General features: G+C 44.7%; 2 protein-coding genes across 2 annotated transcripts in view; one reads left to right on the forward strand and one right to left on the reverse strand.

Annotated features, from left to right (window-relative positions):
• The window catches only part of LOC309562703 (uncharacterized protein), a 42,045-nt gene extending 17,668 nt beyond the window's left edge, over positions 1–24,377 (forward strand). The window contains exons 5-9 of the mRNA XM_082266988.1: positions 5,050–5,363; positions 14,525–14,688; positions 14,775–14,849; positions 15,013–15,117; positions 23,655–24,377. Of these exons, the coding sequence (XP_082123114.1) occupies positions 5,050–5,363; positions 14,525–14,688; positions 14,775–14,849; positions 15,013–15,117; positions 23,655–24,241 (1,245 nt within the window). The 3' untranslated portion in view covers positions 24,242–24,377. The remainder of the gene's footprint in view (positions 1–5,049; positions 5,364–14,524; positions 14,689–14,774; positions 14,850–15,012; positions 15,118–23,654) is intronic.
• The window catches only part of LOC309564357 (uncharacterized protein), a 1,447,080-nt gene that overhangs the window by 970,460 nt on the left and 451,897 nt on the right, over positions 1–24,723 (reverse strand). The window lies entirely within an intron of this gene.

A 24,723-nucleotide genomic window follows, 5' to 3' on the forward strand; every position in this document is an offset into this window, starting at 1 on the left:
TGGGGAATACTCAGATTGGGTGGGTGTGGAAAGTGGGGTCCCCCAGGGTTCTGTCCTGGGGCCAATCCTGTTTAATTTATTCATAAATGATCTAGAGGAGGGGATATCTAGTACAATCTCAGTATTTGCGGATGATACTAAATTAGGCATGCCAATATCTTCTATACAGGATGTGGAAACCTTGCAAGCAGACCTGAACAAAATAACGGGGTGGGCAACTACATGGCAGATGAGATTTAATGTTGAAAAATGTAAAGTAATGCACTTGGGGGCCAGAAACCAGAAAGCAAGCTACTCACTAGGGGGGGAACCTCTGGGTGAGTCTAGGATGGAAAGGGACCTGGGGGTACTGGTAGACAACAGGCTTGGCAGTGGCATGCAATGCCAAGCCGCCGCAAGCAAAGCCAACAGAATACCGGGATGTATAAAAAAGGGGATTCACTCCAGAAATAAAGAGATTATTCTCCCGCTCTACAAGACTCTGGTCCGGCCACATCTGGAGTATTCCGTCCAGTTCTGGGCACCGGTCCTCAGGAATGATGTGCTGGAATTGGAGAAAGTCCAGAGAAGGGCAACAAAAATAATTAGGGGAATGGAGGACATCAGCTATGAGGAAAGACTACAAGCACTGAACTTATTCTCTCTGGAGAAGAGACGATTGAGGGGGGATATGATATCAATGTAAAAATACTGTACTGGCGACCCTAGCATAAGGAACAAACTATTCAGAGAAAGGAGATACAATAAGACACGTGGCCACTCACTAAAACTTGAGGAAAGGCGGTTTAACCTTAAAGTGCGTAAGGGGTTCTTCACTGTAAGAGCGGTAAGGATGTGGAATTCTCTTCCACAAGCAGTCGTATCAGCGGGGAGCATTGATAGTTTCAAAAAACTATTGGATGTACACCTTAAAGACCACAACATACAGGGGTATACAATGTACAACATACAGGGGTATACAATCAATGTACAACATACAGGGGTATACAATGTACAACATACAGGGGTATACAATGTACAACATACAGGGGTATACAATCAATGTACAACATACAGGGGTATACAATGTACAACATACAGGGGTATACAATGTACAACATACAGGGGTATACAATGTACAACATACAGGGGTATACAATGTACAACATAGAGGGGTATACAATGTACAACATACAGGGGTATACAATGTACAGCATACAGGGGTATACAATCAATGTACAACATACAGGGGTATACAATGTACGGTTAAAAGCAAACACACACACACATCATAGGTTGAACTGGATGGACTTGTGTCTTTTTTCAGCCTCACTAACTATGTAACTATGCAATTTATCACTGTGCACTTTTTTTTTTATTCAATATTTATATTTTCTATGTAATGTATATATGTATAATTAGTTATGCACTTTTTTACTTGTACAATTTTGCAGATTTTTATATCTTGGTTTATTGTATCACTGCATTTGTTTTGCAGACAATTGGCAGCAATTGTAAAGCCCCGTACACACGTAGCGATTGTCGGCCGTAAATATTCGGCCCGCCGACCGATTGCCGGCTTGTTAGTATGATGCTTCCGACAACCGACTGCGACTTTTCGGCCGAACAGAATCTGGTGTGCAGGCATTAAAATTTTTGTTGGCCAACACCAGAACGGCCGATTGTTCGCCAGTCAGTACAGAATTCGGCTGACAAACAGCCGATTAGCAAGACTGGGCATGCTCAGAAAAGAAAAAAAACACATGGAAAGTTAACCATCACATGACATCACTTCTGCAGTCGGCTGTTGTTGGCCGACAATATTCGTGTGCAGTCTTTTGCAGTTTTCAACCGACAGGACAGCACCGGACAAAGGACGTCCGATCGTTCGGCCGACAATCACTACGTGTGTACGGGGCTTTAGTCTGTTCTAGACAGCCCTAGACCTCCTTGGCGCTTGATCCTAATTATTTCTATATCAGAGGAAATGGGCTGTCTATCTAGTGGCAATAGTGTCAGTCATTTATTTATAATAGCGTGGTGATTTGTTATTTTTTTTAATATCATGTTGCATGTGATGTCAGCAGCCCACTATATATTCCCATTAACCACTTCCATACCAGGCCTATTTCGGACACTTTGTGTTTACAAGTTAAAACCAGTATTTTTTCCTAGAAAACTACTTAGAACCCCCAAACATTATATATATTTTTTTAGCAAAGACTCTTGAGAATAAAATGGCGGTCATTGCAATATTTTTTGTCACGCGGTATTTGCGCAGCGGTCTTTAAAACGCCATTTTTTTGGGGAAAAATCACATTTCACTGCATTTAAAAAATACTAAACAGTAAAGTTAGCCCATTTTTTTAGTAAATAAATACCCAACATGTTACGGTTTAAAATTGCGCCCCCCTGTGGGATGGCGACAAACTACGGTCAATAGAGATCTCAATAGGCGACACTTTAAATTTATTTAACGGTTACCAGTTTAAAGTTAGAGTGTAGCTCTTTTTTTTTTAATTATTGCTCACGCTCTGGCGATCGCGGCGATACCTCACATGTGTGGTTTGAACAGCGATTTCATTCGCGGCTCGACTTCCGTATACGTTTTTTTTTGTGCGCGAGCTAACGGTGATCGGGGCGGCTAAATTTTTTTTTTTTTTTCCCATTTATTTTATTTATTTTTTTAACTTTATTACAGTTTTTTTAAAAAAAAAAAATCTGATCACTTTTATTGCTGTCACAAGCAATGTAAACATCCCTTGTGACAGCAATATGCAGTGACAGGTACACTTTATGGAGGGATCGAGGGTCTAAAAGACCCTCGACCCCTCCACTACACTTCCCTGTATGCAAAACGCCGAAAACGGCGTTTTTGCATACAGCCGTTTTTCAAATTTGGCGCCGTTTTGCAGCACACTAACCCGGAAGTGACGTCATGGACGCCGCCTCCGGGTTACGTCATCGGAGACTCGATCGATGCCGTTTCCGGCATTCATCGGGACTCCATCCAGCCGGCGGACGCGCAGGCTGGGTGCTCGGGGCTCCCGGTGGGACGGGAGCCCCGGTAAAAGCCGCGGAAGGCGGCGGGAGGGGGGGGACGTCCCCTCCCGCCCCCCAGGGTAACGATCGAGCGGCTCCCGAGCCGCATCGATCGGTACCGACGGAAAGCCGACCGTCGGCTTCAAACAACGGTACCGGGATGATGCCTCTAGCTAGAGGCATCATCCCGGTATACCCCCGCAAAGTTTACGACGTCATATGACGTCGTCCTAGGGGGAAGTGGTTAAAGTTACACATGAGATGTACGATTATCTAATCTGTCTAAGATGGAAAAATAAAGAGCATTCATAAAAAAAAAAAAAAAATCCAGTTCTATAGCTTAAGATTTCTAATGATATTCGTCAAATGCAAGGCTAAGGGTCTATTTATAAAGGATTCACTTTGCAAATGTTTCCTAGTAATTCATCTGACTGTATTCTTAGGGCATTCATCCATCGTTTTGGATCTGTTTTAAAAAAAGGTTTCACTGTATGATTTGGCCAGCGAATGCTTGACGCCTTTACGACTGCCTAACACACATGCACGGCAGCAAAGGGGTAAGCTTTAATGCCCATATGTTGCACATATTCTTTGCTGGGCGGCCAATGTTTTTGCACAAAGCCCGAGCTCTGAAACACAGCACTTGGTCCCGACTAAGTGGGACCGGTGTTCAGTGAAAAAACCATACCCGTGAGAAAACCATACCCTCGTCACTTCCGGTGCACCTACGGAGGGTATGGATTTCTCACGATAGTTAAACATGCGGCGCTTACATTAAAACAGCTCCTCTGCAACATAAATCATCTCCGCTCCTTCCCCTGTCACTTCCCTCATCTCCGGTAATAAATATAAAAGCGGATCACGGAGCCGCGATTGCCGTCAAATTTACATCTCATACACCCGCCGCCGCTTTTATTTTTATTACCGGAGATGAGGGAAGTTACAGCGATAGGAGAGGAGATTATTGATGTTCCAGCCGAAGTGTTTTAATGTACCCGCCGCAAGTATAACATTAGAAACGGTGCCGTGATCATTTCATGCCCACCGAGCATGCGCACTTCTCAAATCCTTTCATGTTCTATTAGGTATCCGGGGCTCTGAGCATGCGCACTGCTGCGCTGCTCAGCTGTTTTAGACCGGAAGTGACGAGGGTATGGTTTCTTCACGGGGTATGGTTTTTTAACGTTACACCGGTGTTCCGTGAGAATTACCTACCCGTGAGAAAAACCTACCCTCGTCACTTCCGGTTCACGGCAGTCTGTGTAACGCGAGCTGTGCTGCACCATGAGTCATCTCCGCTGCTGTCCCGGTCACTTCCCTGATCTCAGCTACTAAATATAAAAGCAGCGGCGGCTGTATGAAAAGATAAATCACGGAGCCGCCAGCCGCTTTTATATTTACTAGCCAAGATCAGGGAAGTGGCCGGGACAGGAGCGGAGATGACTCATAGTGCAGCACAGCTATTTTTTGTCACCGCCGCGTCGGTAGGTTTTTTTAACGGACACCGAGATCGTTTCAGACTAGTGCGCATGCGCACTAGTCTGATCCTCAGCTCTTCCATTAGGTCTCCGGGGCTGTGAGCATGCGCACTGCTGCGCTGCTCAGCTGTTTCAGACCGGAAGTGACGAGGGTATGGTTTCTTCACGGGGTATGGTTTTTTAACGTTACACTGGCTTCTGATCATGTGATCACTTTGACAGTGGTCACATGATCGCCGATCCTCCTCCCCCTCCCATCACCCCCAGGGATTCATAACTATTTAAAGGGATGCTGGGGTTGGCGGGAAAAGGGCATAATGGACAACGTAGTTTGCCAAAACCTTTTGCCCTATATCTAATTTAGTGGCAGATGGGAAAATGCCCTTAAATTAAATTTTGTTAAAAAACCAATGTCAGCAGGCTGTTCGAAGTATAGTTCAAGGTTATTTCATGGCGTGTTTAAGCGAATGTCGGGCGAACGTTTGTATTGAACCTGGGAGAAGAAAGGTCTTTGCTTCCTGTGTCAGGCTACACTTCCTATTTCCTGTAGTGTTGGGATTTTCAAGCTGCTGCCTTTTCATCCAACGCCGGCCCTTCTGGGACTGTGAGGTCGTCACGGGGCAGAAATCAGTGTAGAACCCAGCCCAGTCGGAAGCAGAATTTGACGTGGTCAGTACTGGAGAATTCTGTGTTGGTCACTCACACCGTCCCGCACTACCCGAAGTTATGTGGCACGCAGGGACGATACCTCTACCCGTACCAGAAGAAACAGATCTGGCAACAGATAGCTGTGGCAGTGAATGGGGTGTCCCGTCAGCATCGCGACTGGAAGCATTGCCGCAGGAAATTAACTGATATTAGAAGGTATGCACTATTCCTTGTTCTACTTGTAAACTTTCTTCTATAATATTTTCTAAATAAGCAATCTATTCAGTGTTATTCTGTTTTTCTAACAGTATTGCCACTATGTTGCCTCTCACAACTATTTGGTTTCATGCTAAAAACCATATCTTCAGAAGTGCAAATATTGTATATATTATTGTAATAATGTACAGTATTTAGGTCCCCCCCCAAATCTCTCACTCTGTAAATGGCCAAGCAGGATTTTAGTCTTTATTCTTTGATACCTCCATGCGGACTCCATATTGTCAGCTTGTAAGGCAGGGGTGTCAAACTCAATTTTCTTGTTGGCCACATCAGCATTATGGTTGCCTTCAAAGGGCCAGTTGTATCTGTAAGACTAGATGTTCAGAGCACCCCACCCCCCCTTACATCAGAAGTCAAGAGTCTCCCACCCTCCTTTACATCACAGTGCACACTCCTTATCTTGTGCTGTTGCTGGGAAGAAGCTGGGAAGCAGAAAGTGTAGGGTCTAGAAAAGGACCAGAGGAGGGCTGGAATGAGCTGCCAGAGTCTGCTAAATGCTGAGACCAGGGGAGACGGAGCCGAGGGGGTGCTGCAGCTGCACAGAGAGGCACAGGATCTGTAGGAGTTCTGTCCTCCTCTCTTCTGCCGACTGCTGGTGACGGGGCAGAGACTAGCCTCTCCACTGCTGCACGGAGAAGTTCTGGCGTCCTCTCTGCTGTCGACTGCTGAGACAAAGTTGGCTGCCGCAGCTGCAGGAGAGGTGCGAGGACCACATGGAATGGCCTGGTAGGCCAGATTCAGCCCACAGGCCTTGTGTTTGACACATGTGATGTAAGGTATGAATCAGGCACTGTATGGTAAAGTTCCTAGGTCAGTTTCCCTATTGTAGAGGTGGAAACCAGACCAGAATTCATAATTCCCGCACATGGAGCCAGAAATATCAATCTCTTGGAGTCCCAAAGGGGAGGAACACTAATCTAAATTTATGAGGGTGGCGAGGAATAAGGTTTTGGTTATGCGTGTGTAAGAAAGGAGAAGTGATTGGCGCTGCCAGATGGAAGATATATAACAGATGTATAAAGTGAATTTCTGATAGTGGGTACTTAATCTCTAATTGACTAAAAAAAATATTAAAATATACCGTTGTAAAGCAAAGTGACTAGTGCAATATCAATAAATAAATTGATTTTGAGTTGAGAGTGTGACCGGGTCTATTGGGATAAGTCAGAAAGGAACAGGGACCGGACCCCTGCTGCATGGGAGCGATCCCTAGTATCGATCTGCGATTCACCCCTGTAGGGGTATCCAACTCTGGTAAGCGCGGGACTTAAGGAAGGGGGAGCACCTTATCCTTCGACCACCCACCCATCCCGGGTCACCTCAAAAAGAGCACCTTAATTATTTCTGTGGACTTTGCACTTATTTGAGATTGTCACTGCTTTGTCACAAATTTGTTTTTTTTTGCACTTCATTTATTGATTTTTATTTTTTATTTATATATATATATGTTTTATACTTTTGTATCCTGCACCGTATATATATTTAATCACGGCCATATATATTTATATATAATTTTTTGATTGTTTACTGAACCTTGTCACCATATGCTCACACATATGGTTGTGTGAAGTCTTTCCACTAGAGGTGGTTGGATTAGTAGTTTTTTTTCGTTCATTTTCAATTACAGATATCTATATTAGGAATTAGGGTGACCACACCAGTTGTACATAGCACTTTTTTCATATTTTGGATTTTATATATATATTTTTTTTTTTAATGGTCTACTATCCACTTTTCGGCACTTTGCACTTTCTTGCACAGAAGTGAATATATATGGTTTTATCGTTGTGTATTTTCAATGCATTGTAGATGATATGATATTTATTTATTGATATTGCACTAGTCACTTTACTTTACAACGGTATATTTTAATAATTTTTTTAGTCAATTAGTGATTAAGTACTTGCCGACCGCCGCACGACTATCTACGGCGGCGGTCAGCCCCTCACAGGCAAAGTGACGTAGGGCTACGTCACTAGCTTGTGAGGGTCTAGGGAGCGAGCGCGTGCCGCCGGAGGCGCGCTCCCGCGTGGTCACGGACCCCCCCCGCGCGTGTGACCGGCGGACCCGATGTCCGCCGGCCACTCTGCGATCGGCGGGGGAGAGGGAGAAAGTCAGGCAGCTTGTGTAAACAAGCTGCCTGTCATTCTCCCCTCTGTATGAGAGATGATCATATGGATCTACTATGTAGATCCGTTGATCACTCTGCATACAGCTGAAGCCACAGCCAATCACAGTTAGAATCACGCCCCTAGGGACACACACAGCCCCTCCCTCTCAAATAAAGTTAACCCCTTCACTACCAGTGTATTTTTACAGTAACAGTGCATATATATAGCACTGATTACTGTAGAAATGTCACTGGTAACCCCAAAAGTGTCAAAAATGCCAGTCAAGGGTCCGATCTGTCCGCCGCAATGTCGCAGTACCGCAAAAAAAAAAAAACGCAGATCGCCGCCATTACGCGTTAAAAAAAAAAACAACAAAAATGACAAAAATCTTTCCCTTAGTTAGTAAACGCAATAACTTTTGCGCAAACCAATCAAAATACGCTTTTTGCAATTTTTTTTACCAAACATAGGTAGCATAAAACAAATTGGCCGAAAATGTTAAAAAATTTTGATTTTTACATTTTTTGGGGGGGAATTTCATATAAAAAAAAGGGAAAAATATTGCTATTTTTGCAAAATTTACGCTCTTTTTTTGTTTATAGCGCGTGATCAAAAAAATCGCACAGGTGATCAAATACCACCAAAAGAAAGCTCTGTTTGTGGGAAAAAAAGGACGCCAAATTCGTTTAGGTACAGCGTCGCACGACCGCGCAATTGTCCGTTAAAGTCACGCAGTGCCGAATCGCAAAATACCCCCTGGTCAGGAAGGGGGTAAAATCTTCCGGGGCTTAAGTGGTTAAGTACCCACTATCAGAAATTCACTTTATACATCTGTTATATATCTTCCATCTGGCAGCGCCAATCACTTCGCCTTTCTTACTCACGCATTTGATATAACCCTTTTTAGGGTTGTATTTTTGAAGTGGGCTGCAGCCAAGTTTTGATTTTTAGCTTTTATCCTAAGCGCGAATTCCTTTGCGCTTAATCAAGGTTTTGGTTATGACCTTTAAATGTTTTGGGGGTATAAAAGGGTCAAATTACATGGGATATCCAAGTGCATAATTTGCCTTTCTGTTGTAGAATATCAATTCACAAGTTGAGTTTGTTGCAGAGTTGACCATTATTAGGGGGAGGCCTGTTGTGTCCCGTTTGATACAAGGTTTGACCTATGGGTTTTTAAAAGGCCAGTTTATGAAAAGGTCTTTGAATGAGGGTTGGGGAGAACTGTGTAAGGGAAGGAGGTACCAGTCAATATTCAGATAATGTGTAGTGGTAGTAATAATAATAATGTGTCTCCCCACAGGTAAAGTGTGGAACATTTGTTGATTCCCCTAAATACTGTATATAACCTGTAATGTATACCCACAGTGGAGGTAATAAGTCTAGGGTAGGTAGTATGAATAGAGGAAATTAATTCTTGGTCAGGTTGGTTGATCTTGAATTGGAGTGCGGTAATGCTGTTATGTATCTCTTTATACCACGCCGTTATCCTTCATTAGGACAGCAATCTATTTGGAGAGCCACAACACTGTTAAAGATTTGTGATGTTAATAATCTTCCATTGTCTAAGTTTCTCAGACATCTGAACCCTAATCAAGTTGTGTAAAAATGTATACATGTAACATAAATTAAAATAAGATTTTTGTACCTACCGGAAAAATTGTTTCCTTAGAGGTTTTTTTTGAGGAATACAAGAATGCAGAAACACGCGTGTTTATACTGCCAACTATAGTCGGGTATAACACTCGCAAACAGCCAGCCCTGTATAATGCCCCCCCACTACTCATGATGCCTCAGTTTTGTGAGAACACAATACACAGGGTCAACAAAGAATGCAGAGTGGTGGGAGCGTTGTCCCTCAATGGACTTGAGCAAAAAGATTTTACAGGAGAAATTTTCTATTTTCTTTATCATCCATTGAGGGACACTGAAATTCAGAAACAGACCGAGCATACAAAAGCAGTCCAACTATAGCAGGGGTATTCAAACTATGGCCCTCCAGTTTTAAAGAAATATTGCTAGAGATGAAGTAGAAAGCACCACATCCCTTTGTTTAAAGTAGCTACAATGGAGGGGGGCAAAGTGGGACTTTAACGGTGCAAAATGATGGAGAAAAATCTGAATTCTCAAAAATTGTACATTTTATTACACATAGGAGGTAAGGACAAGACAGTACATCAATATAAAATGATAAAATCAAGAAAATGCACTCGAAAATATCAACTCTACATGTTTCGCCATCTTCATAATAGCTTCTTCAGGAGTTTTCATAGACATTTCTCGAGAGTGAACATTTCTAGGTAACAAAAGGAAAGAACATAAAAGACATAGCATGTGTATATACATAGGGCTTATCTCAATGGTCCTAAAGTTGAGTGCCCAATTGATTTACATATTAGAAAGACAATGATACCAATAAAAGTACCTTAAGATGACCTGAACCCTTTCTTATGCCCAAGGTGGAGGCAATAAAGGTGACGCCACCCAAGCGAGCACAGAGGGGGAGGGGAACCGAGACATCCAACCTCTTAAAGTTGACCCATAGAGAGGGTGACAGCCAAGCTAGGAATGATGGGTAGAAATAATGAGACCAGAGCATGGAAATACACTTCAACCCAAGATTGCTATATCTCCAGTTGTATAGGACTAAATATCAGGTTGAAAAATTGCTAAAATAGTCCTTACCTCCTATGTGTAATAAAATGTACAATTTTTGAGAATTCAGATTTTTCTCCATCATTTTGCACCGTTAAAGTCCCACTTTGCCCCCCTCCATTATGGCCCTCCAGTTGTTCAGGAACTACAATTCCCATCATGCCTAGTCATGTCTGTGAATGTCAGAGTTTTACAATGCCTCATGGGATGTGTAGTTCCTCAACAGCTGGAGGGCCGTAGTTTGAGGATCCCTGAACTATAGGGTCATCTAAAAAAAAACAGAACAGATTTCTAGTAGGTTTCTAAAGGGATTATTGGGTAAAACAGATCCACAGAAGACCAGCTTGGTCAAAGTCCTGAGCCTTAGGGTCCTTTTACACATACGATCCGATCAGATCCGCCTGTCAGTTTTTCAGGCGGACCTGTACAGTACATCAATATAAAATGATAAAATCAAGAAAATGCACTCGAAAATATCAACTCTACATGTTTCGCCATCTTCATAATAATAGCTTCTTCAGGAGTTTTCATAGACTTCTCCACTGACACCCGCTCCTATCCGTGAAATCCGGACGGATGGAAACCCTAATTTCCATCCGTCTGGCGGATCGGATGAGAACGTTCTCTTCTGATCTCCCATAGAGGACAGCGGGGATCTGACAGCTCCATCTCCCCACACAGAGTGGAGATGGAGCTGTCATCCCCCTGCTCAGCGGGGATCAGCGGATCGATACCCGCTGAGCAGAACGGAGTCCGCCGGCAGATGCGGACCGTGTGAAAGGACCCTTACACTTCTAACCTGTGTGTTCTAGATAGGGAAGGTTCCAGACTGAGAGTGGAGTTGCCTAGCCAGAAAACTCACAACAAGATATCCAAGGAAAGTGAGAAGCCTCACCTTGTGACCTTCCTTAAGGATAGTCAAGGGACTGTTGCAAACTCAAGGGTACCAGCCATGAAGTCAGCCTGACTTAAATAAGCGAGATAGGGTGTGCGAGAGGTACCTTTACAATGTAGTCAGGGAATAAGAACACCAAAGTCTTATACTGGTGCATATGAACACTGAAAAAGCAGGAGGATGAGTAAGTCCACACAACTTAAACATCTAGTGGTGTCTTGGAGGCCTAACAGAGGAACATCCAGCAGGACCTGGCTAACATTGATCCAAAACATGGTTCTAAGAGTTATCTGACATACCCCAATCCAGTGAAGTATCCACAGTTGTGGAGCAAGGGCAGGGACCTTAGCCAAACATCTATAAACATTCTCTTGATTAAGAACAGTATCAGTGAAGGGATCTGGAGAAGTTTCAAGAGGCTGCAGATCAGCCAACGAAAGAGGATGTAACTCCAGGTGATCAGGTTCCACAAAGACCTCCAAATACTTACACTATCTCCAACATGGAGCACCTACAGCAAAATCCTAGTTTGTGCTGTCTGCTGAAAATCCAAGGGAACTCGGGGCCCTCAGGCAATGGTTTCTTCCTGCCATACAGGTGATGCAAGTGACCTCTCTCTGGAGTGGAGACTACCTGTTGATAAAAACCAGATGACAATGCATTCTCTCTATGGAAGACCTTGCAGTTGAGAGTAGCACCCTCAGCGTCTTCCAGCATTGGAATCAGGCCACTCGCTCTGTTCCCACCAGGTGATCCAAAGCCATACCAGAGGTAAAGATCTTACAACAGTTTTCCAAGTTCTTTTCAATAGATTCCAGGTCAAGGAACTCACTCACAGTGCGATCTTTTGAACCTCTGAAGAAACAGTTCTGGACAACCAGACTTGGGCCCCAGTTTTGAGAACATCCCTGCAAGTCCTCCCCCCTTCCTTCCTCCAAAGTGTCTCCCCTCAGGCTCCCAGATAGCGAGGAGAAGACTGAAGAAGCCTGAGAAAAGGGGTAGCTATGTTAAGAGGGTATGTTCTATAAGCCCCTAAAGGATAAAAAGTTGGACTTTCCCTGACGGATAAGGAAGGGTCCACCGACTCACACGGTGTAGACTTTTTCTAGTGTCCTTTCAGACGAAACTTGCAGGTGTTAGGTCCTTCAGGTTGTGACTGCAAGGTTCCAGAAAGCTGATGTTCTTAAAGAAAGGTAGTCTTAAGTGTTCTAGGATTCACTAGGATGGACATAAGTCTTAAGTGTTCTAGGATTCACTAGGATGGACATAAGGTCCACTGCTTAGAGAACTAACCAAGTGCCACAATTTGTTTAACATTGACTGAGGATATTGAATACCCCTAAAAAAAGAGAGCGTAAATCCATGCAGGGAAAAATGTAGAAAGCCAAGTTCCCACTTGACATTATACAAGAAATCCCAAGATGCGGGAACCCAGGGGGACTTGGTTCGATTCACAGCTTTATGCAGTAGAACAGGAAATGTGGTGAGGGACAGATGAAGAAGATGCCAGAAAGATTAGGCTGTGAGGTTAAAGAGGTGTCATGAGCACCCAAATGCCAGAAATGCAAACTACCCGAGAAACCATACTAATGGACATACAGCCCTCCACCTTTTGGAGTGGGGAGTGCACATTCATACAGAGGGATAAGCTGACCTCTGGCTTTAAGCCCTGCAGGCTGAGTGGGAGTTAAGCAGGGTAAACACTAGTAGAAAATCTGCCGAAAATTCCCGCCCGATGTGAAATCGTCTGATTTTCGCCTAGTGTGTACACAACTTTCAGCAGCCGATGCCGACATTTTCAACGAAAAAAAACGGGGGAACAAACACCAAAATTTTTTTCGTCCGTCCCCAGACGACCGATTTTCGTTTAATGTGTATGCAGTACGTCCGTGAAAAATCTGATACGAAAGACCGCGCATGATCTGAAGTTGCTGACAACCCGGAAGTCTAGGAACAAATGTGCCAAAAAAAAGAAAAATCGGACGAGAAATTTCATGAACATTTATGTCGACTAAAAACGGTTATGAACGCTGAGAAGACAGAGAAAAATCGGAGGATATTTTCGACTACTGAGACTCTGAATCTCAGTCAGAGATAGTAGCAGGGGCCCTGGGTCCAGTTCTATTCAAGGGCATGAGTGCACCAGTAGCTGAGCATTATGGGCTAGGAAGTCTAGAGTGGACATGAGGGTCCTTGCATAAATGGGGAGGCCTCAGACCCATCCAACGGAACTGAGGAATACTCAGATGATGATGACCCTATTAAAATAGGGGTCCCACATTCCAGGCTTTGGTTCCTTCTGGGGATACCAGGTAAATTTCCCCAGAAGGAACCAAACCAAATTTCTAGGGGAGAGTATGAGCTGATATTGCCTGTGGCAGTGGCACTGCCCTCTGTCTCTGAGAAGACACATTGTGTTTATGTTGCAGAAAAGCAACTCGGCTCTATGTGACACAAGGCCTCAAGTAATCACTACCCAGACAGGTCACTGTAGGGTTGCAGTGAAACCAGATGACCGGAAATCTATGTGGTGTTTCAGAAGCAGTAGCAGAATGTTGTTTCCTGTATGCTAAGTGGTAGGAAAGAGGTGTGGAAGGTGCAAGCAGCTCTATCTATCACATGGGTGTCCAACCTTTTGGCTTCTCTGGGCCATATTGAGTGTAGAGAAATTTTCTCGGGCTGCATATAAAATATGTACTATGGTTAAAGTATATAAGTAATAAAATGCTGCCGCCCCCCCCCCCCCCCCCAGCACTAATTTAACACAACTAGAAGATGATCCCTTCCGAGGCGGCCTCTGCCTACAGTTAGTTGGAAGCCGCTGTGGCCGTGCCCCCCACCCGACTTCCTTCCTCCCCAGCAAAAAAAAAAATTGTCAGGGGGCAGTGGGCCACATTGCCTGGGGTTCTGGGCTGCATTCGGCCCCCGGGCCGCAGGTTGGACATGCCTGATCTAGCAGATCGCATTAATGCTTGATCCAGCAGCCCTAATCCTTACCCCGTAGTAAAACCAGTGGTGCTGGGAAATTTAAAGGTACTCAGTGATGAAAACGGTGAGGTAACTCTTTGCTTCAGCTCAACCAGCCTTACTCTCTAGGTAAATGTGCAGAGACAGGGTCACACCTGAAGCTGTGCCATGGCCCTGAAATCAGCAAGTGCTCTGTGGCAAACTAACACAGTAAACTAAGCAAAATAATGCAGAACCCCAAAGATCACAGTCCAGACTAGCTGCGTTTGTCCAGTTCAGTGGGATTTAGGTCTGGCCTCCAAAGTGAATGCATGGAAGGGAAGGGTTGATGAAGGGCTGGCTTACAACTTTTAACTTTTTCTTCCCTGTGCTGGTAGTATAAACCCAACTGTTTCTGAATTCATGTGCCCCTCAAATAAAAAAAAAAAAAAAAAGTTTGTGGTGTTGTTTCACCCTTTGGTTGTTTACAGGGCAATTCTGCGCAAGCATAGAGAACATCACAATGCTTCATTGCAGACTGGCGGAGCACCCACCAAGGAGCTTGTTCTTCTGGAGTATGAGAGGGAGTTGATGACTGTTTTGCAAGATGAGATTTTCTCTGGCCTCGGGGGAGACTTTGACATGGATCTCCCAGGCAAGTGATTATTTTTCCACAGTAGAATAACGTGGCTTCTAATTGTTTTAAAACGTGCCTTAAAATTTTAAATCTCACCCTATCAGAAGATGCAGCAGCAGGGTCACCCCAAGCAAGCAACGGGGGACATGATGGAACATTCTCATCCATTGATAACACTGGTATGTAACTTTTAGTTTTACAGTGCTTTGGCCTTTGTGTTATACTTGTCTTGTTCCTTTATGCAGATTGGGAAGATTTACTTTTTAAATAATGCTAACTTATGCTCTTATTGTGATAGCAATGTCAAATATATTATAATTTTGGTCCCTTTTTGGAGTACAGTACTTTTCTTCTCTGAGCACGAAGAAGAGGCTGAAGAGGAACTTGAACAGAAGGATTTCAAGACATCACATGGTGACAAGGCATCCAGAATTGGAGGTGCGCCAAGTAAGTTTGCCATTTACACGATATACTGTATGACACCAGAAAACATTGGCTTGCATAAAAACATTGCTCCCATCCTAATCACCGGTTGCTTACCACTTTCCCACCAGGCCTATTTTTGACACTTGGTGTTTACAAGTTAAAATCATTTGTTTTTGCTAGAAAACTACTTAGAACCCCCAAACATTATATATATTTTTTTTAGCAGAGACCCTAGAGAATAAAATGGAGATTATTGAAATATTTTTTATCACACCGTATTAGCGCAGCGGTCTTCCAAACGCAAATTTTTTGGAAAAAAATCACTTTTTTTAATTAAAAAATAAGAAACCAGTAAAGTTAGCACAATTTGTTTCCATAATGTGAAAGATAATGTTACGCCGAGTAAATAGATACCCAACATGTCATGCTTCCAAATTGCGCACGCTCACGGAATGGCGCAAACTTTGGTACTTAAAAATCCCCATAGGCGACACTTTAAAAATTTCTACAGGTTGCCATCTTAGAGTTACAGAGGAGGTCTAGGGCTCAAATTATTGCTCTCGCTCTAACGATTGCGGCGATACCTCACATGTGTGGTTTGAACATCGTTTTACATATGTGGGCGGGGTTTCCGTATGCGTTCGCTTCGGCGCGCGAGGTAACGGGGACAGGGCGGTTTAATTTTTTTTTTTTTTTTTACTATTTATTTTATTCATTATTTTTCATTTTTACACCGTTTAAAAAAAAAATAAAAAATTGATAATTTTTATTTCTATTACAAGGAATGTAAACATTCCTTGTAATAGAAATAGGCACAACAGGACCTCTTTTTTGTGAGATCTGGGGTCAATAAGTCCTCAGATCTCACAAGTACACTAAAAAATGAAGAAAAAAAAAAAGAAAATGAAAAAAAAAAAAAGGGACCTTTAAACCGGTTGCTAGGCAACGACATTCCTGTCTGTGAGGATCCGGGACCCGATCGTTTTCCCCGCTGCCGGCGGGTCCGGTAAGCGGGGAAAAGGACCAGGATGCGGCGGGAGGGGGGGGCACCAAATCCAAAACCCTTATCGGAAAGCCAACCGCCCACCGTTTAAAAAAATACCGGGGTTGTGGCAGCTATCTGCTGCCATAACACCGGTATTTAGGTTTAAATGGCGGACGTATATATACAATGGGCGGTTGGTAAGTGGTTAAAGAGGCACTGTCCCCATGCCTGTGCAAGACACAAAGACCATATCTTTGCAAAATAGACCCCCTTTCCCAATCCAATTTTATTTGCTTTGCCAGTACGTCCCCGCCGCTTCTTCCTCCATTGCATCTGACAACAATACTCAGTGCTTCTGGGTAGGGGGAAGTATGTAATCTCCTAACCCATGACAGTGCTCAGGTCTAGCAGCTAACCATTAGGTCCAGTCACTGTCGCATGACTCAGGGACTGATGTCACCATTTTTCTGACACCAGCCAACACTAAGGATTTTATTGGAGGCAAAGGTACATATAAGGGCTCTTTCACACGGGCGGTCCGATCAGATCTGCCTGTCAGTTTTTTAGGCGGATCTGATCGGATCCTCCATGCAGCTCTATGGGGCAGCGGGTGTCAGCGGAGACACCTCCGCTGACACCCGCTGCCATCCGCATCCGATCCTGTGCTGAAATCTGGACGGATGGAAACCCTATTTTTCCATCCGTTCAGTAATCGGAGCGGATCTGATGAGAGCGGATAAGCGGTCCGCTCTCATCCGATCCCCCATAGAGGGCAGCGGGTGCTGAGACACCTCCCTCTCCGCTCTGCAAGCGGAGACGGAGCTGTCATCCGCCGGCTCAGCGGGGATCGCGGATCGATCCCCGCTGAGCAACACGGATCCGCCTACGGAGGCGGACCGTGTGAAAGAGCCCTAAGGGGGTTGGAGGGGTCCCTTTGAATTGCCCTACATGGTCTCTAACTTTCTGGCTGCTCTATTTAGCACAGACCTGCTAGTGCAGCAAATGATTATGTAACTTAAAGCTGAACTCCACTTTAGATAGTTTGTTTGGGCCAAGCTGGCTCAAACGAACTCTGTACCTCACTAACATGTGAGGCAGCTGGATGTGCTCTATAAACTGTATGTATCTGCTGCTACATACTGCACTGTATTCGGGTGTGAGCCGAGACCTTCCTGTCTCATACCCGGAACACAGTAGAGTCTGTCTGAGTGGCGTTCAATCATTTATAGAAAGCAAAGTATTCTAGCAATGATTACAAAGCTTTTTCTGATTGGCTGAGTCAGAGGTTGTGACATCATCAGCTCATCTCTCTGACCAATCAAAGGAAGCTTTGTATTCATTGCTAGAATACATCACTTTATGAATGGTAGGTCTTGGCTTGCACCCGCAACACTGTGCGGTATATTGTATCTAGCCTCAGCTACATACAGTTTATACAGCATACCCAGTGGCCTCACATGTAAGTTAGGGACATCGTTAGTTTGGACCAGCTTGGGCCAAACAAACTATGTAAAGTGTAACAAAAGCTGGAGTTAAGCTCATAACAAACTACTTTCCTGTAGTCATCGAATATGGAAAGAATGGCGGGTGAGCCAAAGTAAGGCTCCTTTCACATGGGCTTTCCTATCAGGTCCGCCTTTCAATTTTTCAGTCGGTCCTGATTGGATGCTCCATGCATCCCTATGGGGCAGCGGATGTCAGCGGTGACATCTCCACTGACACCCGCTGCTCTCCATTCCGATTGCCTGTTTTCCATCCGTCTGGAGGATCCAATAGGATCGGATGAAAATGGACAGTTAGTCCGTTCTTATCCGATCCCTCATAGAGGAGAGTGGGGATCTGACAGCTCCGCCTCTGCACACAGAGCGGAGACGGACCTGTCATCCGCCTGCTCAGTGGGGTTTGGCGGATCGATCCCCACTGAGCAAAAACGGAGTCCGCGGGGGGGGGGACAGCCTGTGTGAAAGGGACCCTTCAGTATGTGTGTGCTGTACTTGAGATCTGCATTAGGTACAATTTATGTCTAATTGCAGCACAACTGCAGATTTTTTTTTTTTTTTTTTTTTTTACAGCAAACATGCTAGTTTCCAATGCTGCAGTAAGCCTAACTTTGTCTATTTCAGAGCATTTTTTTCTCCTTCACATGCATGTCACGTGTTGCCTACCTGTAAATTCCATAATTCATTGTGTGAAATTCATGTACTGTAGGTATAGCTAAAAGTCTTTCCACTATACAAGACTCTGGTCCGGCCACATCTGGAGTATGCTGTCCAGTTCTGGGCACCGGTCCTCAGGAAGGATGTGCTGGAACTGGAAAGAGTCCAGAGAAGGGCAACAAAAATAATTAGGGGAATGGAGGACATCAGCTATGAGGAAAGACTACAAGCACTGAACCTATTCTCTCTGGAGAAGAGACGATTGAGGGGGGATATGATATCAATGTACAAATACTGTACTGGCGACCCGAGCATATGGAAAAACCTATTCAGAGAAGGGAGATACAATAAGACACGTGGCCACTCACTAAAACTGGAGGAAAGGCAGTTTAACCTTAAAATACGCAGGGGGTTCTTCACTGTAAGAGCAGTAAGGATGTGGAATTCTCTTCCACAAACAGTGGTATCAGTAGGGAGCATTGATAGTTTCAAAAACTATTAGATGGGCACCTTAACCACTTAAACCCTGCTCACATTGCTGCTACTGCGGCAATGTGGCACGATCCCGTCCAGCGACGTAGACCTACGTCGCTGGACTCCGCCCCTTGTGGGCGGCGCTCGCGCGCCGCCGGAGGCTCGCTCCCACTGTGTTCATTCACAGCGGGAGTCGGGCCAGGGGAGGAGCAGCGGCGATCGCCGCTGCTCTGCCCCGATCGTCGGGGAATCGAGTGAGGAGATCCGCCCGCCTGTGTAAACAGAGCGGGCGGATCTCCATAGTGACAGGGACTGACAGATCGGAGTGTTCAGCATAGCTGGACATCCGATCTGTCCTTCTGTCACTCAGTCACCTCCCCCCCCACACGTCAGTAAGCACCAGGCATACATTAACCCCTCCCTCTCCAATAAAATTAACCCCTTCCCTGCCAGTGTCATTTTTACAGTAACAGTGCATATGTATAGCACTGATTACTGCAGTAATGTCGCTGGTACCCCCAAAAGTGTCAAAAATGTCAATCAAGGGTCCGATCTGTCCGCCGCAATGTCGCAGTCCCGCCAAAAAAAAAAATCGCAGATCACCGCCATTCCGCGTTAAAAAAAAAAACACCAAAAATTACAGAAATCTTTCCCTTAGTTAGTAAACGCAATAACTTTTGCGCAAACCAATCAAAATACGCTTATTGCGATTTTTTTTTTACCAAACATAGGTAGCAGAAAACAAATTGGCCAAAAATTAAAAAAAAAAATTTGATTTTTACATTTTTTTGGGGGGGGGAATTTCATATAAAAAAATGTGAAAAATATTGTAATTTTTTCAAAATAAACGCTCTTTTTTTGTTTATAGCGCAAAAAGTAAAAATCGCACAGGTGATCAAATACCACCAAAAGAAAGCTCTGTTTGTGGGAAAAAAAGGACGTAAATTTCGTTTGGGTACGGCGTCGCACGACCGCGCAATTGTCAGTTAAAGTCGCACAGCGCAGAATCGCAAAAAGTGGCCTGGGCGGAAGACAGCAAAATCCTCCGGTGGTAAAGTGGTTAAAGACCACAACGTACAGGGGTATACAATGTGTGGTTAACAGTAGGCACACACACATCATAGGTTGAACTGGATGGACTGGTGTCTTTTTTCAACCTCACTAACTATGTAACTATGTAATATGAACTGATAGAATAACCTATGACCCTGCAAGGTACTTTAAATCTTCTACATTTTTGGACTTCAAAACGGTATTTCCATAGGATAAATATGTGTCCCATTTTGTATTCTTAGTGTGTTTCCATGGCAACATTTCTTTGCTTGCTTTCAAAAAGAAATGACAAATGATTGAAACCCCTGTAGGCTCAATGTGACCTGCTTATACTAGTAGAGCCACTCTAAGCAAAGAAGGGGAAAAGGGTTCTGGCTGAAAATATCATCAACCAGTAGTGACTGTATAGCAGGGATCCTCAAACTATGGCCCTCCAGCTGTTGCAGAACTACACGTCCCATGAGACATTGTAAATGTCTGACATTTACAGACATGACTAGGCATGATGGGAGTTGGAGTTCCTGAACAACTGGAGGGCCATAGTATGAGGACCCCTGCTGTATAGCATACTTTAAAAAAAAAAATCACCGCACTCCCAATCCAGTCGGTACGGTTAACGTGTGAGATGAGAAAAAACAAAATGAAGACCAGCGCTATAAAGCTTACAGTGAATAATACATAAAACCATGTCGATTAGCAAGAAACGCTTCCTGAACGGACAATTGGGGGGCACTTGTACAGTCTTAGGTAGATAGTCTTTGTGGGGATGGATGGATGGGTGGCCGCCAGCTCAGTCAGAGCTAGAAGGGACTCTGTATAAGAAGCAAGCGGAGGGGGAGGAAGAGAGCAGCGCCACCTCAGTGTAGATTAAAAATGATTCATTTATTGACAGACAATAGTAAACTCACGTTGGAATGCGATAAGCAGGCATGTTGCTACGCCTGACGAAGGAACACGCATGGCGTTTCCGCCGGACTTGACGTCTGATCAGCTGAGAGAGCACCAGGACCCGTGGAAGTGCCGGAAGCCACCGACATAGCCCGGACCAGGGGCTGCCTTGACTTCTCCAGCCTCCTTCACTACAGAACGGATGACACATGATCTACATGCCTGCTTATCACATTCCAATGTGAGTTTACTATTGTCTCTCAATAAATGAATCATTTTTAATCTACACTGAGGTGGCGCTGCTCTCTTCCTCCTCCTCTGCTAATGTGTGAGATGGCCTCAGCCTTGCACCACTCCACAACCTGCACCCTCTGACATGTTTCGCCCCACCCACTTAGCCCTAGAGCAGTGATGGCGAACCTTGGCACTCCAGATGTTTTGGAACTTCATTTCCCATGATGCTCAACTACACTGCAGACTGCATAAGCATCATGGGAAATGTAGTTCCAAAACATCTGGGGTGCCAAGGTTTGCCATCACTGCCCTAGAGGCTCCCCGAAGGCTCAATTTATCTTGTCCTATGCTAAAGGCAAATGCCCCTAGATACTGACGTGGGCTCAGTGGTTGGACCTGACGCCAGATTTGTAGAAATTAGTAGCTGAAACAGAGACATCACTACAAAGCTATTTTAATATGAAAACGCCAAGCTGTACAGATCAGTCTAGAGAGAATTTTCTTACATTAAGCCTGTTGGGATTTGACATCAAGTATGTTTTAGGTGTTACATGCAAGTACTCCATCAGGCATAAACTTACCAGGAAAGGTTAAAGGACCTTAACATATATAGCTTGGAAGAAAGAAGAGACAGAGGGGATATGATAGAAACTTTTAAATACATAAAGGGAATCAACTCGGTAAAGGAGGAGCGCATATTTAAAAGAAGAAAAACTACCACAAGAGGACACAGTTTTAAATTAGAGGGGCAAAGGTTTAAAAGTAATATGAGGAAGTATTACTTTACTGAGAGAGTAGTGGATGCATGGAATAACCTTCCTGCAGAAGTGGTAGCTGCAAATACAGTGAAGGAGTTTAACCACCTCAATACAGGGCACTTAAACCCCCTTCCTTCCCAGACCAATTTTCAGCTTTTAGCGCTGTTGCATTTTGAATGACAATTGCGCGGTCATGCAACACTGTACCTAAACCAAATTTATGTCATTTTTTTCCCCACAAATAGAGCTTTCTTTTGGGGGTATTTGATCACCGCCAGGTTTTTTCTTTTTTGGTGCACATAAAAAAAGACCGAAAAGTTTGAAAAAAAAAAAGTTTTTTGTTTAGGTTATAAAATTTTGTAAATAGATACGTTTTTTCCTGCACTGATGAGCACTGATGACGCCGCACTGACAGGCACTGATGAGGAGACACTGATGGGGTGGCACTGATGGGGTGGCACTGATATGCGGCACTGATGGGCACTGATATGCAGCACTGATGGGCACTGATATGTGGCACTGATAGATAGCACTGATATGCAGCATTGGTGGGCACTGATAGGCAGCGCTGATGGGCACTGATAGGCAGCACTCATGGGCACTGATAGGCGGCACTGATGGACACTGGTGGATGGCACTGATGGGTGGCACTGATGAGGGGCACTGATGGGCACTGATAGGCAGCACTGGTGGGCAATAACGGGCACTGGTGGGCGGCACTGATAGATGGCAATAACGGGCACTGGTGGGCAGCACTGATAGATGGCATTGGTGGGCAGCACTGATAGGGGGCACCACTGGCAGGCTCTCTGAGCCCTGTTTGCCATCCCTGGTGGCCATGGTGGGCATCCCTGGTGGTCATGGGTGGGCATCCCTGGTGGCTCTAGTGGCATCCCCTCCCCCCAGGGCTGCACTGGTAATAAATCATCTGATTACCAGCACAGACCCCCCCTGTGATCAGTGAGTAATTAGAAATACTCACTGATCACCCCAGCTGCAGAATTGATCCTCTTCTCTTCTCCTCACTGACAGGATCTGTCAGGAGGAGAAGAGATTGAAGCCGTTACAACGGCTGTATTGACATTACATGACGGCTGTGATTGGTCACAGCCATCATGTGATCAGGAGGGCCAATCACAGGGCCCTCCTGCCGAGGCTTGTTGCTCTGTGTCTTAGGGACACAGGCACATCGAGATCGCGCCGCTGCGCGTGCCCGCGGCGGCGCGATCTCTCTCCTTCTGAAGGACGTTCCGGAACGTCCATTCAGAAGGACGAGACTCCCACCCGGCCGTATATGTACTATGGCCCGGGTGGGAGGTGGTTAAGCATGCATGGGATAGGCATAAGGCTATCCTTCATATAAGATAGGGCCAGGGACTATTCATAGGATTCAGATATATTGGGCAGACTAGATGGGCCAAATGGTTCTTATCTGCCGACACATTCTATGTTTCTATGTAATAAAAAACAACTTGATTACATTTTAGCCCTGATGAAGGAGAATTGCATGTAACCCCTGAAACGGGTTGGATCGTTCGGGCGATCGGGCATTTAGGGAGATACCAGGTTGGTAAACATCTAATCCATTGAAAACCTCCACTAGGCGTGAAGTCCTGCATTTCACTACCTTGATACTACAAAGCTGACAGGGACTCTATGTTTCTTCATCTTCTGAACTTGCATCTAGGGTTTGATATTTTGTCAGACTGCTGTTTTTTATAATTTCCCGCTTTTTCAGCTTTCACAAAGTGTTGCCACTGCACTGGCACAGTTTCTGCAAGACATGGTGGCAAAATTGTAAAAACCTATCAGGAAAATTAAGCCTTTAGCTAAATATACATTAAAAATTGTATTATTTTATATTTAATATTTATATTTAATTTTTTTTATATTTAACATTAAATGTAACATTTTTATATTTTAAATTTCACAATTTTTATATTTTAAATATCACCAATATATTTTTGATGACCACTCTTAATGTTTTTTTTTTTTTTTTCAATTATGTAGGCCATGAAGAAACATTAAATCTTCATTCTGAAGCTGTGAAACCAGAAATGTCCCCAGCTCCGGCTCTACTGTGGACGGGCTCCTCATCCGTGCCCAGAAGGCCCCAACCTGTTTCTCCCCTGGTCCACTCCCCTTCTGCTGTAATGCCAGAGGCTTCCACTATCCCTGTCGCCTTTTCTCCAAAACTAGAGAGGGGGGAAACCCCCCCATCAGCCACTGGTGCCTCCCCGTCTCCAAAGCCATACAGAGAGCAGCAGCAGCTGGAGCTGCAAAGACAGCAGTTGCTTGCGCATCGCCGCACACATCGCGTGATGGAGGTCCAGGTGCGGCAACAACGACGCCACTATATGGCTGTGGAGAGGGCCCTAAATGCACTGGTGCAGCAACAGCGTGCCTTGACACAAGAAATGGCAGGCATCCATTCAGTACTCAGGCAGGCAGTCACCATAATGGGCGAGAGCCGTCCCCATGTTGAACCGGGGGAAAGACGACAGCAGGCGGAGCAGGTGCATGCCTCCAATCCTGCTCCAACTGCACAGACCCAGCAAGGCCGAGCGAGAGGAGAAAATGGCAGCCATCCCTGCTGATAGATCACTTTTTATCCTGATATTGTAAATAATTATTTTTTATTTAGTTGTATAGAGAGGGAGGGAGGAATATAGAGATTTATTATTTATTGGGTTGTTCATAGCCAAAGCAGTATTATGTGAATTTGTTTTTTCTTTTTTTAAATCAATAAGACCATGTTTATTGTGGTCTGTAATTTAAAATACATTTTTTGTTTAAAAATCAACTGCTTGTTTTTTTTCCTCCGAGTATCGAGGTCTATGCCTTCTATGACTTAGGCTCCGTTCACATTGCCGCGATCCGACTTGGGGGGGGGGCGACCTCCGAGGTCGCGGTGCGAGCAGCGCGCCGCGACCTCGGAGCGGCCGCCACGGACTTCATAACATTGAAGTCTATGGCGGTCGCCTCCGGGTCGCTCCAAAGAAGCTCCGGACCCTTTTTCTAAGTCGGAGCGACTTGTGTCGCTCCTATTAGAACGGGTCCGCAGCTTCCCTATGGAAGG

The sequence above is a fragment of the Pelophylax lessonae genome (assembly GCF_965119305.1).
Source record: "Pelophylax lessonae genome assembly, chromosome: 9".
NCBI lineage: Eukaryota > Metazoa > Chordata > Amphibia > Anura > Ranidae > Pelophylax > Pelophylax lessonae.